General features: G+C 36.8%; 1 protein-coding gene across 1 annotated transcript in view; it reads right to left on the minus strand.

Moving 5' to 3' along the window:
* alg5 (ALG5 dolichyl-phosphate beta-glucosyltransferase) overlaps nucleotides 1-20,255 on the minus strand; it is a 72,111-nt gene that overhangs the window by 39,413 nt on the left and 12,443 nt on the right. The window contains exons 2-5 of the mRNA XM_039745812.1: nucleotides 18,616-18,787; nucleotides 14,138-14,184; nucleotides 12,509-12,577; nucleotides 3,745-3,837 (exon numbers count right to left, since the gene is read on the minus strand). Of these exons, the coding sequence (XP_039601746.1) occupies nucleotides 3,745-3,837; nucleotides 12,509-12,577; nucleotides 14,138-14,184; nucleotides 18,616-18,787 (381 nt within the window). The remainder of the gene's footprint in view (nucleotides 1-3,744; nucleotides 3,838-12,508; nucleotides 12,578-14,137; nucleotides 14,185-18,615; nucleotides 18,788-20,255) is intronic.

Raw genomic sequence — 20,255 nt, forward strand, 5'->3', positions numbered from 1 at the left:
CAGCCCAGTTGACAAAGTGAGCGACAAGAGATGCGAAGTGGCTGGAGCATGGCGTGCCCGGGGGGCGAAGGGAGGGGGGTGATTTGGGCAAAGCGAGCAGGGGGCAAAGCCCCTTAGTGTGTGTGTGTGTATATATATATATATATATATATATATATATATATATATATATATATATATATATATATAACTGAATGGGTTACAGGAGCCTGTTTCTACTATAAGCACAGCTGTATTTCAGGAGAATTTTCAAATAAGATATGAAGTTTTATTATTATTATTTTTTCTGCCATTTAGCACAGTTTTTCATAATAATGCTGGGGAATGTACAAAGCCTTTGCAAGTCTAATGCTTCAAAACTATTCTTCATTTATGATGCTGCCAGACGTGCTCAGCAGAAAATACATAGTCTTACATCTAGTAGACAGCTATTACAGATTTGTTTTGGTGGATTTCTCATTGAATACCAAATTTAGCTTGTGTGGCAGAAAGTCAGAACCTTGTTGAAAATAAAAGATGTGAGGTGATTATTAAACTCTGCATATTTTTTCTGCAATGGGCTGGCACCCTGCCCAGGAATTGTTCCTGCCTTGCAACTGATGTTACCTGAGCTAGGTTTCAGACTCCATCACAAACCTGCTTCTGAACAAGTGGGTTAAAAAGATGAATTGATGGATATTTCTAGTAAGCTGTAAGGGATTCAAGTTTTTATTTAAATTCTGTCTGTGACAAGTTTGTGTAAAACAAGGTTCAAGATTTCACATTATTTTTGAAATGAATACTAGTTTTCATTCCTCACATAGATACTGTATATAAAGTCATTTAAGATACATTACAAAATATCTTCCTCATTTTCATTTCAAATTAACAGGAGGAATAAAAATCATTTCACTGTTTAAAATCATTTTAGGCAACAGAGTGCACTTCTTAATTTTGACGGATTACCATAAAATTTCTAGAATTAAATGGTCTAGTTTAAAGTTTCCCATCTACTAAAGAAAACTCATCAACACTGTAAAACATTCTGAACTTCACTTCCCCCAAAAACACTAAAACAGCAGCAATTCGCATTAACATGCAGTAAGTTATCATGTATTACGGAGATAATAATAAATTCTAAGTATCCAAACAAAGCAGCACATTCTATCACATTCAGTTTACTGTATTTGAACAGGTGGATAAATATGAGTAATGTCAGTACATAAAGGATATGTTTTCCACTTTTACTGTGACTAGAACAATTTTCCCAACATTGTTCTTGCAAAAAGAAATGAATTTTGACAACACCCACAAAATGAACTCAACTGTCAAAGATGTTAGCACTCTTAGTCGGATGCACACCTGTGCCTTACACACAGAGCAAGTAAAGTGAGAAATATTAAGAGTAACTGTCTGTCTAATTAGGAATTAAGGCAAAAGTATGCAGGGATACCTGGGGTGGTCAAAGAGAGCTCTAGAAGAAACACTTTAATTTTCATTCTGGGGACATTACTAACTCCATTAGTGATTGTGAGTTTTGGGGATGCCCCGAAGCATCCCCAGAGTAGAGCTATAAAGCTGTCCTTTGGCCATAGGCCAGTAGGGCTTAGAATCACTAGGTGAGTTGGACAAATGGCTCAAGAGGGTAGTGTGGCTAGAGGATAACATGAGTAAGAGAGATATTCTCGTGTTTGTGACTTTGCTGTTTTATTTGTGTGTAAAACGAATAGTACCACTCCGGATACAGAGTTTACCTTCTGTTTTTTTATTTGCTCTTTCTATTATTTCTCACTTGTGTAACATTTGTATTAAATAAGTCACTGCATTTGATAAAGTTTTGATACTCTTTATTTTTTCTGCTAGTTTGGCAAGAACAGCTACCCAGTCACATTTCTAAGATTTTAGCACATTTATGTTTGTGGTATGGCAGGTCCCCAGCTTTATAATCAGGAGCCCATTTTTAATAAATAAATAACATCTGGCTCTGTCTCTGTGGGTGTGCACTTAAGCAGCTGCAGGAGGTTAATGAAGTAACTGGGGTGAGGTGCACCTGCACGTAGGGGTGCAGCCTTTCCCAACAGCCTCAGTAGCTTTCTGTGGTGCTCAATGGAGGCGTTGCACTCCACAGAGACGTAAGGAGAGCTGGCACAAGGAAGGAAAAAAAGAGAACTGAGAGAAATAAAAAATGGCAGAGGTTAAAGTGAAGAGAAAAGAGGCAGGAGCAAGAGTGAGCCGGTGTAAGAGAGAAGCAGGCAGACGGGAATCCAGCCTCAGCGATGAACATGTGTGGTCAGCATTCAGGAGGAGGCTAAAGGGTCGCACCTGCTGAGTCACTAGGGTAGCAGGAACGACCATCATGCTCGGAAGTGTACTTTCACCAGGAGGAGCCACTGAGATGGTAGCGCTGGGTGTACAGCACACTTTGATCAGGTGGAGCCATGATCAGCAGTGGTGGCCGCAGAGCAAAACAGGGTCTGGTGGCTCTCTATGGAATGTCGTTTTCTTGGCAGTGAGACACGGGCCAGGAGTGAAAGGGTGTTTGCGCCTGTTGATTGACATCTCTCTGAGCTGTGAGGTCCACGTAGGATAAGCCAGAAAGATGACGGTATGGAAAGGAAAGCACCAGGGACTGAGGATTTTAAATGAGACTCCTGCATTGTTTTAGCCTTGTTTTTAATCGATTATTTCTTTAGATTTTTAACCTCCACCAATTCACGTTTATTGGATTATTCATTTATTGAACTTTGCACTGCACTTTTTGGGACAATGTTTAGACTGTTTTTAATAAAAGCTCTGAGCTACTTATGCACCTACCCCTTGCAAAGCGTTATGCGTTCGTTGGTCATGACTGTCGACAGTGTCGGGTTCAATAGGCTCCCAGGGTCAATTGGGACTGTGGAGCCAACCCATACTGTCACAAATTTCTATTTGAGTTGAATGTGTAGACTCATAATATTACATTAGCATGCATTTTCTTACAGACAGGGGAAAAAGTGTGGAGGCCTAATTTGCACAAGCTATATTTGAGAATTTAACTCTCAGAAATTCGAACTAGAAACCTTCATTTTAAGTTGAGATATGAATTTCTCAATCATACATTCGTCTCTCAACCAAGACACTACAGCAATAAACAAAAAACACTGAAATATATTTTAAACCAATTGTTTCATGTAAAAATGTTTGGTGTAGGCGGCACGGTGGCACAGTGGATAGCGCTGCTGCCTCACAGTTAGGAGACCTGGGTTCACTTTCCGGGTCCTCCCTGTGTGGAGTTAGCATGTTTTCCCCGTGTCTGCGTGGGTTTCCTCTGGGTACTCCGATTTACTCCCACAGTCCAAAGACATGCAGGTTAGGTGCATTGGCGATTCTAAATTTTCCCTAGTGTGTGCATGGTGTGTGGGTGGGTGTGTGTGTGTGCCCTATGGTGGGCTGGCGCCCTGCCCGGGGTTTGTTTTCTGCCTAGCGCCCTGTGTTGGCTGGGACTGACTCCAGCAGACCCCCACGACCCTGTAGTTAGGATATAGCAGGTTGGATAATGGATGGATGGATGTTTGGTGTATATTTTTGTATAATGCAAATATAGGTAATGCTCTCTTAGGTTCTTTATAAAGAGAGGTTGTTATAACACCAACCTTTCCACTTGATTAGACTCCATTTCAAGATGTATTTTTCAACAATACATTAACATTATTCAGAACTTATTAGATGAACACCAAGATGAGCACATGGATAACTGAAATGTAAAATGAGAAACAGGAAACTCACCAACTTCACAGCACCACCCTTGCCCCGATTCTTCACCAGTGTCAGCACTCTCACTTTATCATCACCATACCTCTCTGTATACTTTAATGCAACCTGAAATGAAGTCAGGGACTGTCATTAAATACAGTGGCAAGAACAGAATGTCTCTTTTATCTTATGGTTAACAGTAAAATATAAGCTCATTTAAATTCAGAAGTCCTATAAGGCATCCTATCCTAATAATTGCTACTGCAGAATACCTTTGTCTGTCTTTCATTCAAACAATTTTCTAAATCAAAGGACACATCCTAATTTGAATATTTAAAGCTATATCACTCACAGTACTCTTTTTCAGATATTTTATACTAAGACAATTTTTGCAGTTTTTCCTCAGATTACTTGCTAAAAATACTAGGTCACTGAAAATGGCGGGATTTCAATGCTTAGTCAGTCAGTAAATATGAGACAAGTAGCAATGATTTTACTAAAAACTATCACTACAAGTATCATTACTTGGTTCATTTTAATTCTGATGCCCCTTCTCTGCAGATTAAACACAGAAGAGTACCTTCCCACATTTCGGAATTCAGTTACACAAAGGAGATAAAGTTGCATTTTTTTCAAAATAGATAGAGTTCTGCATATTTCAAGAAGAAAAAAAAACAAATACGGTTATACACCGCTTAATTTTCACGGTATGTTGTATGAAATAGGACAATATGCGATTTGGAAGCTGTGAAAATATCACATTAGATACAGTACTTAGCAAGGCTATTTGGCATACTGTACTGTACCTGTTTTGACTAAACACAGTCAGATAATGCTGAGACATACAAAATTGAGTACTGCTGCTTACATGTCAAAGTATCTTCTTATATAATATGCTACCATGGCTGTTCGTTTGTCTGTCCAGGATTTTAAATCACCTGTAGCTTGCAAACCGTTTCACCCATTGACTTGAAATTTGGTACACATATACTACGTGATGTCTACTATCCGCTTTCGGGGTGACAATTTTTATTACTCTTTTTATTTTAATTTTATTTTATTGAATAATCAACTCTTGGCAGCACGCACCAGCTTATGGACGCCATTCTTATTCCCTACCACCTTTACTAATCATTCTTGAGGCAGATTGTAGACTTAAGTGCCAGCTTAGTAATTGCAACACAAAAATTAACTTAATCAGTTTTAACGCGAAAAGATGTCGATGAAAGAAGAGAAGCAGCAGGCCGCTAGGGTGGAGAAAAGAAGAGCTGCTCAGGAAGCAGCAAGTGCATCAGCCTCTGAGCAAACAAATGACAAAACAGAGACAGAGAAAGAGTAGGAAAACTATGAATGCTCAAGTCAAGTGTATTAATGAGAAGAATAACTGAAAATTAGGGCTGTAGCTAGGACCTGGGCGTCTGTGTTTGGACCGCCTGTACCATTTATCAATATAACAGCTGGATGCTTCATCGATCCACGCCACTGGTAACTCCAAAAGGATCAGATTAAAAGTGGAAGACTTCCAGACAGAAAAAGCGTCAGAAAATTTCCAGCAAGAGGCAATGGAAGTTTTGCCAGAGATTACCCTAGAAGTGTATTATAACCTTATGTGACCATGGATGTATAGGATGTATGTTAAGAGGTTTACTTATCTTGGAAGTGACATTCTTGTCTCTGGTGACTCTTCCTATGAAGTCAGTAGGCGGATTGGGAGAGCATGGGGTTTCATGAGGTTGCTGGAAAGGACTGTGTGGCGCTCCCAATACCTATGCAAAAGGACAAAGGTCCCAGTCTTTAGAGTCCTGGTGCTTCCTCTGTCTTGCTATATGGTTGCGAGACACGGACGCTATCCAGTGACCTGAGACGAAGACTGGACTCCTTTGGTACTGTGTCTTTCCGGAAAATCCTTGGGTACCGTTGGTTTGACTTTGCATCGAATGAGCGATGCTCATGGAGTCCCGAATGAGGCACATCGCCTGCATTGCGAGGGAGCGTTAGTTACGGCACTACAGCCATGTGGCGCGTTACCCCAAGGGTGATTCAACTTGTAGGATCCTCATTGTTGGGGACCCGAGTGGCTGGAATAGGCCAAGGGGTCGCCCACGTAACACCTGGCTGCAGCAAATACAGGGTCATTTCTGGAGGGCAGGACTGGTCCCTCTGCCTGGGGGGTTTCCAACCGGGATCCCGAGTTGTTCCATTGTGTGGTGGTTGTGACAATGCACTGTACCAGTGCATGCTCCCCAACTTGACTTGACTTGATGTATATGCTGTTGGATATTGACCAAATGGACATTATGTGACAGACAGCTGTACAACAAACAGCTAAATAACAAAAGGTTTGTGGATTGCACTAGTTAAAAGAAATGTCAGATACTGTACTTGAGTAGTGAATGAGAAGTTTCTGCATTTTGGCTGATTTAAGTAGACAGTTTTCAGATATGACTACTGTACTAGGGTCAATAACATTTTGTTCAGGAGTATGTGGAAGTGCAAAATATGGGTAGCTACTGTAACATGCAGCAGTGACAAAATTACACTGCTATATTGCCTTGTACATCTGTGGCCAACTGCAATTTAAAGACTGTGCAAATATAAACATCATTTAAGTAGTTTCTGCAATCACTATAAAATTATAACATTGTTTTTGGTGCATTTAATCAAACATATATTCTATCCCAGGAATTTTCTGGTAAATTAAGTCGAGGTAACATATGTACAAAGGCTGAAGATGATATCCTGGGAAATTCATAATGGATATTTCACAGGTCGCAGCTTAGTATGATTCATGAGAATCTTTAATCTCTCAGTCTCTGTCTGAACAAAGCTGTAAAACTCCACTATTAAGCACACAAAAACATCTCAAGAGAAACTAAGCAGCTGATGTATTTAAACCTACAATTAGCTTAACAAACAAATAAACAAACAAACAAACAAACAATAATGGAGCTTAACAGTTTGTCTAGCATAGTTAGTAATCAGAAAGGTATCTGTAAATAGTGAGAAATTTTAAATAAGGTAGCTATTATCAATCTAAGCTGAACCCAGCCACAAGGGATGCACAAACTGGTGTGTTTCTTCTTGTTGCTCCCAAGCCAGGATAAATAGGGAGGGTTATGTCAGGAAGGGCATTCAGTGTAAAATTTTGTCAGCTCAATATGCAGAAAACAATACAGATTTCAATACCTGATCAGTCAAGGCCCAGGTTGCCACCATTACCATTAGCCAACAGGGTGCTGGTGGAAAATGGGCTACTGTTGGCTGAAAAAGGAGAAGAAGAGGGGGGAGACATGTCCAGAGGCAGAAGGAGAGGAGGAAGGTAAAGAGAGAAGAGAGGGTAGGAACTTTGAATGTTGGCACTATGACTGTTAAGTGGAGAGAGATAGTGGTTGAGAGAAGGAAGGTTGATCTATTGTGTGTGCAAGAGACTAAATGGAAGGGGAGTAAGGCCAGGTGGATCGGAGGTGGATTCAAATTGTTCTATCATATTGTGGATGGGAGGAGAAATGCGGTAGGGGTTATCCTGAAGGAACAGTATGTCAAGAGTGTTTTGGAGGTGAAAAGAGTGTCAGACAGAATGATGATTATGAACCTGGAAATTGAAGATGTGAAAATGAATGTTCTTAGTGCATATGCCCCGCAAGCTGGGTGTGCGATGGAAGAGAAAGATGATTTCTGGAGTGAGCTGGATGAAGTGATGGAAAGTATACCAAAGGGAGGGAGAGTGGTGACTGGAGCAGATTTCAGTGGACATATTGTTAATGAGAATAGATAAGATGAGGAGGTGATATGTAGGTATGGTGTCAAGGAGAGGAATGAAGAAGGTCAGATGATAGTGGATTTTGCAAAAAGGATGGTCATGGCTGTCGTGAATACATATTTTATAAGAGGGACAAAAATAGTGTGATGTACAAGTGTGGAGGAAAATGCACACAGGTAAATTATATCCTATGCAGGAACATCAGTCTAAAGAAGTTTGTACACTGCAAAGTGGTGGCAGGGGAAAGCATAGTTAGGCAGCATAGAATGGTGGTCTGTATGATGACGTTGGAGATAAAGAAGATGAGGAGAGTGAAGGCAGAGCCAAGGATCAAATGATGGAAGTTGAAAATGGAAGACTGCAAGGTTGAGTTCAGGGAGGAGGTGAGGAGGCACTGGGTGGCAGTGAAGAGTTACCAGACAGTTGGCCAACTACAGTAGAAGTAGTAAGGGTGACAACAAGAAGGGTGCTTGGCATGACATCTGGACAGAAGAAGGAGTAAAGGGAAACCTGGTGGTGGAGGAAGAGGTTGGCAAAGAAGAAGTGGGATTGTCAGAGAGATGCAGAAAGACAGACACGAGTACAAGGAGATAAGGTGCAAGGTGAAGAAAGAGGCTAAAGAAAAGGTGTATAATGAGTTGTAGGAGAGGTTGGACAGTAAAGAGGGAGAAAAGGACCTGTGACGACTGGCTAAACACCGGGTGTGAGTTGGGAAAGATGTGCAGCAGGTTAGGGTGATAAAGGATAAAGATTGAAACTTACTCACAAGCAAGGCGAGTGTGTTGAGCAGATAAGAAGTAAGGACAGTTATGAGGAGGATGAAGAATTGAAAGGCTATTGGTCCAGATGACATACCTGTAGAAGCATGGAGTTGTTTAGGAGAGATGGCAGTGGAGTTTTTAACCAGATTGTTTAATGGAATCTTGGAAAATGAGAGGATGCCCGAGGAGTGCAGAAGAAGGGGGATACAATGGGATAAAACTGATGAGCCACAGCATGAAGTTAAGCCTAGAGAGGAGCTGTGGTGTTGTATGAGGAAGTCGGGAGTGGCAGAGAAGTATGTAAGAGTTGTACAGGATATGTATGAGGAAAGTGTGACAGTGGTGAGGTCTGCAGTAGGAGTGACGGATGCATTACTTCCTTATTTGCAATGGTGATGGTAAGGATGACAGAGGAGATTAGACAGGAGTCCCCATGGACTATGATGTTTGATGATGACATTGTGATCTGTAGGAAGCAGGTTGAGGAGACCCTGGAGAGGTGGAGATATGCACTAGAGAGGAGAGGAATTTAGGTCTGTAGGTAAAAGTCAGAATACATGTGTGTGAATGAGAGATAGGTCAAAAGAGTGGTGAGGATGCAGGGAGTAGAGTTGACAAAGGTGGATAAGTTTAAATACGTGGATTCAACAGTACAGAGTAACGGTGTGGAAGAGAGGTGAAGAAGACAGTGTAGGCAGGGTGGAGTGGGCGGAGAAGGGTGTCAGGAATGATTTGTGACAGACGGGTATCAGCAAGAGTGAAAGGAAAGGTCTACAGAATGATAGTGAGACCAGCTATGTTATATGTGTTAGAGATGATGGCATCACCCAAATAACAGGAGACAGAGGTGGAGGTGGCAGAGTTAAAGATGTTAAGATTTGCAATGGATGTGATGAGGATGGACAGAATTAGAAATTAGTGCATTAGAGGGTCAGCTCAGGTTGGACGGTTTGAAGACAAAGACAGATAGGCGAGATTTCATTGGTTTGAACATGTGCAGAGGAGAGATGATTGAAATATTTGGAAAAGGATGTTAAGGATGGAATTGTCAAGTAAGAAGGAAAGAGGAAGGCCTAAGAGGAGGTAAATGGATATGGTGAGAGAAGACATGCAGGTGGTGGGTGTAACTGAGCAAGATGCAGAAGACAGCAGAATATGGAAAAAGATGATCTGCTATGGTGAGCCCTAACAGAAGCAACCTAAAGAAGAAGAAGATTATCAATCCAAGCTTTCTCCTGTATTAAGTTTAAAATTCTGCTCTTGAATTTCAGAACATTATAGAACACCTTACCTAACTATCCTCATTGATTTTCCAGTACTAAACTGTGGCCTTCACAGAATTCTAAAGACTTACTGTGAGCATTCTTTCAATTTTGTGGTTCCAGCTATCTGAAATTCTCTCCTTTGAGCTACCTCTGATGTTCTGTCAGCACTGTACTGGAAATTACAGTACACCTTTACTATTTACTTGCATTTTAGATTGACTTAAGCAGGATTAATTTTACTTTATGACAAATACACATTTACTGTACAATGCTAAATTCAACTGACACTACTTATGAGTTTTTACTTTTAGTCTATTGCTATTTATCATTATTTGATTTTTACTTTTGTACTCATCCTTATGTTTTTTTTCACTGATATTTCTCATGTAATAATTGGATCAACTTGATGCCACTGATTGGGTACTGCGGTCGATGCTGCTTTGTATGTGATGAAGCATGCAGAATACTTGTTTATTTCAAATTATTTCTAGCATAATATTAAACATATCATGAAGAAGAACAATAAACGGGTATGTTCTCATACCCTCAGAGTATAAAAATAATATTTTCTTAACTGATTTAATTTTTTAGTTACTGATAAGAACAGTAAATTAGCCACATAAAAATACATCTCGTGATATTACATCTTGTCAGGCAAAAAAGTCGCAGATCAAAGAACGAGATGGACACTTGACACATTTATAGCTTGAAACCAGACTACTAGGCGTCAGACTCTGCAATAAACTGAACTGTTTATTAGGTAAAAGGTCAAGTCGAAGCATCCCAGGGTTAACAAAAAAAAGCGAAACAATAGTGCCATCTGGTGGCAATTAATACTTCTTAATTCTAACATTTCAAAGCATTCAAGAAAATGCAAGCTTTTATTACCTCAATAGCAATACTTTACGATATTGAAAAAATAGAAAAATATCAAGTTGATCAAATGCAAGAAACCCATACTGACTAATATTCAAGAAATTAAATATAGGCTATATAATAAATTCAAAACATTAGACCCCATGCCAACCACAAAAACCAAGAAAATCAAAAAATATTAAATATTATAACAAATTCAAAAAATGAAAAACACTTGTTATATCTACAGCTTTCAACTTTTTAATAATAACCTCCTGCATATACATTTTATGCAAATCGAAACTTCTTACTACAAATAAGTAGGCCTAAATGAATCAGGAAACAAACCCTTCAACATAAAACAGTATGGCCTGTTGACTTGCATGCGACTATAAAAATTAATTACTTATGCTCATTTGCTTGCAATAACAATGGTGTTCATTAAAGATTCTGTGCAACTGCAATTACAATTACAAGCCTTGCTTGTGAGAAAGATACTGTGCATTTTAATTGGAGTTTTCATCTCCAAGCCTTAATATTTCTCAGTAATAATTAATTACAACACACAGCAAACTGTGATTTGCTAAGCAGTTTCCTTAAGTATTTTTAATATGTATTTGCTGAAAGAATGACAGATCTTTTCAAAACACCTTACAGAGCAGACCGTGCAGAAAACCAATGTTTGGTATACAGTATATTTGAACTTTAAGGTTACAAGTTTTTATTTGAAAGGAAAGGGAGGTACAGCAAATCCCACTAAGACATATATACATATATTTTACTATCATTTTGGCTCCAAAGATATTATTAATAATATAATTACATTATTAATGTTTATACAATAATAATACTTATATTTAAACAGTGCTTTTCTCACTACTCAAAGCGCTTGGTAAACTCCACACTAGGAGGACACAGGACATGTGTCATGATGATCTTACTGCAAGGCAGCAGCGCTACCACTGCACCATACGATATTTAATCTCCCTAAGTCAGATGACTTATTTCAGGGTACAACATTTTGCACTAACCTAGTGGAGAATTTTCGCCCCACTTCTAAGACAAAGGAGTAAATCTTGCTCGAGTATGCCACTTCTACTTCAGGTCTAAAATGTAAGCTGCATTCTCTTGAGTTTATAATCCTGTCATGTGTACTATTGTGTATGTACTTTTTGTATTCAAGCTATTATTCTCAATGGACGGTGTGAAAAACAGAGCTTCACTCTATATGAGCTGAAAGAAAGAAAAAAAAAGAGAAAAGAAACAGTTCTAAACAGCAAAAACTTGCATTGTACAGTTGTAAATAGTAGGATTTCAGACCACCTCCTTTGAGGCAAAGAAAGAAGTGCATCATGTGACAGGATGGAAGCGATTAACCAGAAGATATCGCTGATGGTCTTTTTATAGTAAACTGGAAATTAACGTCTAGTATGAAAATTTAACACCATAAATCACACACTTGCCAAACTGTATTAAAGCTTTCCTGTTATGAAACATCAGTTTTAGGGCAACCTCGGGGGATGGGGAATTAGTCACTGACTCAATTTGCAACTTGCATGTAGAAGATCTGTGTGTGACAAAATCAACTTGCATTAAAATTATGTTTTTATGTCTATGAAGTATTTAGCTTACATTGTACACAAACAACAATTAAACTGCACATTTTCTTGAAGATTGTATTGTCTGCAGCATTAAAATGTGCTTTTTTCAAAGAATCTTAATACACTGAAGACCTACGGCCAGGCTGAATGTCTAAAAGTTGAAGAGATGCATGTTCCCTTCCCTCTCGCTCACTTTTAGCAGATGAGTTGAAATTACGAGGTTAGTAAAGCAAGTTAATTAATTACAACATTTTAAATCTATGCCTATTTTCAACGGGTAGTTGACATTACTTAGGGCCTTTTGAATTTTAAAACTTGACTTCTGCATGTTGAGTTCATTAAAGATGTGCACGTACTACTGTATATACTATGCCATAGTAATCTAGAGATTGTATATTGCAGTGTTAATTCTAACAGGATAAGCTCTGGCTCCCCCAATGATGGTTCAGTAAAAGGTCCACATTTCATATCATCATTAACAGCACTTTGAGTACTGCAAGTTAACTCCAGAGAGACATCAAATTTCTTTTAAAATGAATATAGGACTGTACTCACCTCTGTAGTTTTATCTTTGCTACCATCATCAACCACAATTACTTCATAGGTAAAAGATGGATCTTTTTTCTGAAATAAAATAAAATTTTTATACAGGGTTTCATTGATTATATTTACTTATCAAAAGGGATAATTAGCTTTGTTGTGCATAAAAATATTATTTTTAATACCCAAAAAGCTTGGTGTTCTTGAAAATGTTGAACATTTTTGTAGTATTTGTCCAAAACAAATTCATGTCAAATGTCTTAAGTGACCACCATTCACAATAAAGTTCTCATTGTCATGTCCTCTGAAGACTAGCAGTATTGTCATGTGCACACAGTAGTAGTGAAATTTCTCACTTGCATGTCTGAGCGCCACTCTCTGGCTCCAAGAGATATAAAGTGGATTCAGAAAGTACTAAGAAACCTTTCTGTACTCTTTATTGTGCTGTAGCTTTAATTTTCAAGGGAGATTTTTGCCATTTTTGTCCATAAATCGTCACTTTATAACAATAATGACAAAGTGAAAACATGTATGAGAAAGGTTTTCAAACATTCTTTATCAAAAAGTGAAATCTATATATTCATATAAGTAATTAGACCCTTTGCTGTTGCACTCCAAAATGTGGTCAGGTGCATCCTGTTTTCTTTAATTATGCTTGTCTAAAACATGATTAGAGTTCGCCGGTGGCAAAATTAACTTATTGCACATCATTTATAAAGGCATGTGTACCTGTGTTTATAAGGTTTCACAGTGCACGGCAGGGTAAAAAACGAGCAATGATGACCAAGGAACTCACTGGAGACCTCCATTACAAAGCTGTGGTGCAGCATAGATTAGGGCAAGGGTATAAAACCATTTCTCAAGTTTTCAGTTTTCCCAGGAACACAGTGGCCTCAATAATTGTGAAGAGGAACAAGTTTGGAACCAGAAGAGCAAATCCTAGAAAACCATACAGGCAAGAGAATGCTGAAGTGGCTTTGGAACAAGTCTCTGACTGTCCTTGAGAGGTCCAGCAAAAGCCCAGACTTTAACCTCATGGATTGGTATATTACAGACACTTCCTATCCAATCTAACGGATTGTGAAAGGATCTGTTACAAAGAATGGGATGAACTGCCCAAATCCAGGTGTGAAAAATAGATTTATAATATATAGATTTAATTAAGATTCTGTAAATTTTGCAAAATGGGCTTCTACAAAGTACAGTACTGAATTAACGGCCTACATTCTTATATGAATGTGAGATTTCAGTTTTTGATTCTTCAGAAATTTGAAAAATCTTCTGAAAACATGTTTTCACTTTCTCATTATTGGTTATTGAGTTTAGATTGATGAGCAAAAATGGCACATTTAGCTGTTTAAAAGTAAATCCACAATACAATAAAATGTGCAGTAAGTGAAGGGGGTCTGAATACTTTCTGAATCCACTGTATATACTTATATTATATAAACAAAAACACCTAAGAGAACACTCATTCAATTATGAAAGGCATATGAGTAACTATGGTACATGGATGAAAACTGTCCTTGAATTCAGTGATGAAAGTAACTATTGCCCTATATCATTTGCCTTTATCGCCCTTTCCAGTGAATAACATTGGCCCTGTTACACTGTTATTTTCATTAAATAGTAAGTTTTACAAACCTGTCTTTTTTCTAGAAAATCCAGAGCTTCATCCATCATTACAGGTACTATAATAATAGAAACAATGCAAATCATTCTCCAGGTTATCATGAAGTCATGGCACAAATTAATATAGAAAATGAGTAACAATTAAGCAATTTGCATTACTACTTTATTTCAAGGAAGACAGCCCAAAATACTTCTCTACCAATTGCTGAATGTAAAAATATATAAATTACAGGTGTAAATTATAAGAAATACCTTTCAAGGGGTGTAAATGAATGAGGTGAAGAAATGAAAAAAGTAAACAATATAAGGTTATATAGGTTTAAAAAACCTAAAGCAATAAATACATCTGTGATAGACTCAAAAAGTAAACAATTTATTACTAAAGAAAGTAATAAAAATTAACAACTATATACACTGCACAAAGAGTGAGCATTTTGAAGAGCTTAGGACTTAGTAAACCTAACATGCTATCTAAACTGCTGCTCAAGTCCTGGGGCAGGAAGTTCTTTAGGGTTCCGTTGCTTGAGCGTCCTTTTTAAAAGTGGCTGTTAGAGAAAAAAATCAGAAGAACAGGTATTTGCACCTGTAGCACCACTCTAGAATAAACACAAAAGTACTATACAACAAGACAAGAGCAGCTAATTCAAGTTATGTTATATAAATATTTAAACAACTGAATGAATTATCCAAGTTTTGTTCATCAGTCATGCTCATGAGAGCTTTGACATAATCCTACATTAACAGAAGTTCTGATCCAGATTTCCTGGGGTCTCATTCCCAATCACATTAAAAACATTCTAATGTAGTAGAAAAAGTATCTTTTTACACAATACTTGTATAAACTCACAACACAGTTTGTAATGTCTAATCAATGGATTTGCAGCTCACAGTGATATAAACTACTGTTCAGAAATGGCAAAATGTTTTGTATTTCGAAAAACCTTGCTGTAATTCTCTGTCCCATTCCCTTAAATCCATTTTTCAAAACTGCTTTGAATTTTGAAATAAAATGTAATTTCCGTTTTAATATTTTTCATTGCCAGGGGCATTAAGGAACCTGAAATTACAAGCAGCAATTAGCCACTGACAGCATGCCAGTTCATGGAAATTACATGCCAATCACAAAAGGAATGTCCCTTAAATTTTTCAATTTCAAAAAACAACTAATCTTTTGAAATCCGTTAATGATTTTTTTGGTGAATAAATTAAAGCAAAAAATATATTTACAAAAGCTGACTGAACAGTGTATAGACAATGAATCTTGTGCTGTAAAGGAGGTATATTTTCCCATAGAAACCTTGAGGGTAAGGAGCCCTTTTTAGTGTAGTTTTATACATGAAACTACCAAAATGTACATATTACAGAACTGATGATTCTATAAGCAGTGTTTGTATGCATCAGCACATTTCAAATTCCAGGATTTTTTATGACGTTCCTAGTACCAACCAGCATAAGAATCCAGGACAACTTTAAACTTTAGTGATTAACATCCATAGCAAAAAATAACACAAACCTAATATTTACACATTTGAGGTCAAACACATGGCGAATCTTAAATTGCTGACCACTTGCCAAAACTGACATCAAAGCAGAGTATGCAGAGTAATAGCATAAATGGTGCATAACTGTCCAATTCTAAGCAGGACTGACTAACATTTTGAATAGATATACCATTTTCCTGACCATGAAGGTCCCATTATACATGTGGTAAGCACAATATTTAATTTCAATGGTGATATCTTAAAGTATGATTAGCCCAACTAGAGCTCTCACTAGTGCTACTGCCACCTAATCCACTGTCACTTGAACAGCTCACTGGGACGACAGTCAAGTGCGAAAATGACCCAGCAATGAGTCCAAAACAATTCTCAGCAGAATTCCTAGCTTCCTTGCTCCTCTTCAGTTCATAATGTTTATTTCTTTCACTTGCCTTTTCAAAGCAGACTCAACCATATTCCCAATGTCAAACTTCTTCATAAAGTAATGGCACCCAGCCACGTGCTTATATGATTTGTCTTGCTGAAGCCAATCTTTGTAATCAGCATTTCCCAAGTTAAACATACACTTTCCTGGCATGCTGACTGCTGGATAAATCATAGGGACATGTCTAATATACAGTCTAATTACGCTGCAAACTATTTACCACTTAATGCTAACTCAACATGGAGACTCTGAGCAATAAACGCGTAGTGATTTTAATCTTTAAGATCTTTAATCATGAAATTAATGCCAAATGTGGCCATTTTTTTGGTTTTACCTCTTGATATGTGATTACCGTAATTCACTGTAATATTTTCCGTGACTTTATGTACCATTTACATTTTGTGTTTAGAATTTCAAGGCCTTTTCAGTACTGGATTTTGTCTTGTTCATTTTTCATGACTTTGCAGGTTGTCCAGGAACCTTACAAACCCTGTAATAAGTCATCTGCCTAAATTTATAACTATGTAGGTAAAATTCTGGTTATGGTGACTTTACAGTTTTCCTAGGAAAATAATCTGCATAATCAAGGTGAGCAGGTGAAGGGGGTTAAATGAAATAGTTAGGTTGCCGTTCTCCTGCCTTAAAATGGGTCTGCTCTTTGAATTGTTTACCCTATTTCATTTCAGCATTACAAATAAAAGCATAATAACCATTTGTATTTCTGTTTTTACTTTTAGCTTTAGTTGTTACACTTTCTGTTCTAATTCTTAAACTTACTGTCAGTAAGATAAACTTAAAGTAAAGTACCTAAAGTAAAGTTTTTGAAATATTTCCAAAAGTGACTAAACAAATACTTATCGTGATACAAATCTATGGGCTGACTTATTTATTTTGTTTTTGAAGGCCTTGTTTTCAGTTAGGCACATTATAATATAACTTGGCAGCACATGGGGCATACACTTGACTATTTGAAAGTAAGTTTTGACACCCAACAAGAGCCTTCACTGTTAAATTACAAGATAGCATGTTACTCATTCATTACCTACCATCAAGGCAACATCTGGTATCATTTTGGTAGTGTGCTATTCATTGTTACCTATCTGACACCAGCCCAATCTATGACCAAGAAGCAAACCAATCTATGACATTTGTAAATCATTTTAAAACATACAGTATTTAGGTTACATAAACTTATAGAGTATATATTAAGAAACACACAACATTTACTGATAGTAGCATCCTGTTATAATGAAAGACCATAACAAGATAATTTACAATTAAAGAGATATGGTAAAACAGTTTATAGACAATGCTTACAACTGGATCACAGAAAGATTAAGTGACTTGATGTGAGTCACATAGTAAATTGGAAAAAGGGAATGAACTGGCAGACTTGGTGTTTAAAGTCCGGTGCTTGAGGTACTAGACCATATTTCAGCCTTTAATGCTGTAATCCAACTATCAATTAGTTGGTTGGAAATCTATAAGACTTGGAAATTAACCACCGTCCAATAGGAAAAAGCAAAGACATTTGTTTAAAACTTGTCACACTAACTTGTGTCATTCTTCCAAATATGACAATGACAACAAAATATATTGTTAAAGGAATATTCCGCCCAAAAATGAAATGCCTTTTTGCTAAAATACTGTTAAAACAGTTACTTCCAGAATTATCAGCGCATGCATAAATGGGAACGCTGAAGCCTCATGGGAAAGGCTTTTTAAATTGAAGACAGGACTCTTGACTAATGAGGGGAACGGACAGGTCTTCAACAAAATAAAAAAAAGAGTGTTTTGAACATACAACTGGGTAAATGACATACTGTATGAATTATACAACATGAGTATCCCAAGATTTTTTTTCCCCATGTAGTTTTTCACATAATTTGCTGCTGTATAGCATTGGTGACTACTGCCTTCTATGATGTCACACACGTCTTTGTCTTCATTCTGCATGAAAGCACGAGATTAAAAAGTTTTTCACTGCCTCCACTTCACAGTACTTACAGTAAATAAACATATTAAAATTTAAAAATATATATGTGTGTATGTATATAATTTACAGTTGGAAGGAGTATTAATTTTAAGGTGACTTACAATGATTAGGAATTACATTTCCAGATTTAAGAGAAGAATACAGTATAACTTATAAGAGAGCTGCAAAAACAAGTCTGGCTTTACTTAAGAGAAATTAGGCAGTGTACCATCTAAAAAGCAATGCTAAAGAGAATTACCTTAACCATATTACATGCCATGAAAATGTCATGCATAAATCAAATTAATCTAAACTGTTTGTATCCAAATTATTCAAACTCTTGGGAACATGATAATGCAGGACTGTGCAGTGCAGGCATTCAAATTTGGCATAGAGGTAACTCATATTGAACAAAAATATTAAGGAATATATGTATCAATGGAAAAATGTGCAGCTATGGAAAGAATTTTGTACTGTGCGTTCAAGCAAAAACTGAAGAAGAAAAAAGCACAATATTCTCAGAAGTAATTTACAATGAGTTTTTCAGAATTTCTTCACAACTTGGTTATAAATATTCAAAAACTAAACTCACATCGGAGTTCCTCATTGTATGAAGGAACGATTACAGAAAGGTCCCTGGACGGCTGGTCTTGAATGCTGGGAAAAGGTTCCTTTTTGCCCTGTTTACTAAGAAACGTTTTTTCCAACTCTTGACGTGGAATAATTGCCATTGTATATGCAGTAACATGAGCAATCAGGGCAACCTTGAAAAAAAAAAGTAAACAAATTAAAATGATTATATTTTAACAATAGCAATTCTTAATTAGAGCACAGTATGAAAACAAGTGATTTCATATTTCTTTATAAACAAGTCACTAGAACTGTGGTGAGGTAGTAAAGGTCCTGATCTCTAAAGTATAAGATTGACAGTTTAGTATCCTCTTCTGACCTATTGAAAAGTCACTTAATCCACTCATACTATTGCTCAATTGCTCATACTAGACATTTTACATATTGTAATTCCTCATATTACGACTGCAATATACTTACAAGTTACTTCAGAACAAGGCACACATTAAATAAATACTACTACTAAATGCATGTTGAATTCTTACATTTTGTTTTTGTGCTAAGTTCAGAAAGTCTGAATATTAAATAATCTTCTCATAGTCCTAGTTAAGTAATAATAAGAAAAAAATATTATGGTTGAAAATTGTTCATTTTTAGGCTACTAGAACAGTTTTAACAAGAACTGCCCATACAGGCCAACAAAGCTCACCAATTCATTTCATCTAATTTCTGTGAGTTTTCAGAGCATCGTTTAAATTTGTCATAGCAAAATAAGTGAAGGGAAATGAAATATTGCTATTTTAAAAATGAAATACATTTGTGTTTACAAACTGTGTTAGCACAGCTGTGTAACTGTTTCATTTATTAATAATTTGCATTTACTGTATATAGTTTTTCAAAGTGAAACTGAAATTTCAGTCAGTGTAAAGGAGAAGCGGGATTTAAAAGCCACAGAATCTCATTTGTTTGCACAGTTTCAACAACTGTCATAAAAAAAGAAATTGAGCCACTTCAGAAGAACTCTTTAACACAGCGATTACATTTGGCTACTAACATTTTGATGATTTCTAATTTTACCTTTATATAAACAGTGCAAAACTTAACAAGGTGTTAAAATAAACTACCCTAAAAATATTTTAGTTGCCTAGAAAAAAATGCATAAAACAAACTAAATAAAGGTTGATCAAAGGTAATTTTTAGATTTTTGAAAAAAAAAAACAGACTATTACAATAATAAATGTAATTTAGCTCAGCTTTCCTCTTAATACAAACAAAAACATTCAGAAGAAAGTAAAAATCTTTTACTGTTCCTGAATGCACCAGATCACACAGGAAACAACATTCACAATATAGTAATTAGTAATTCAAAACTGGATCAGTGTGAACGCAAATGTGAACGCCAGGTGCGTGAATAGGCTATGAAGTGACTTGTAAGTAACAGGATTTGGAAGAACAATTGCATGTGAAAATGATAAGGGATTGGCACTTTTACAAGCCATCACAACCTCCACTAAAGCACTCTAGTGATAGATAGTTTAATATTCTATTTAATACAATGGCATTAAAAGGCAAAATTATTAGTCTTGAAGAACCCACATTAATTTTACAAAATTCTATTTTCTTGTACTAACAAATCAAACATGAAAAACGGTCTTCAGACTT

Source organism: Polypterus senegalus, chromosome 2 (genome assembly GCF_016835505.1).
Source record: "Polypterus senegalus isolate Bchr_013 chromosome 2, ASM1683550v1, whole genome shotgun sequence".
Classification (NCBI taxonomy): Eukaryota; Metazoa; Chordata; class Cladistia; order Polypteriformes; family Polypteridae; genus Polypterus; species Polypterus senegalus.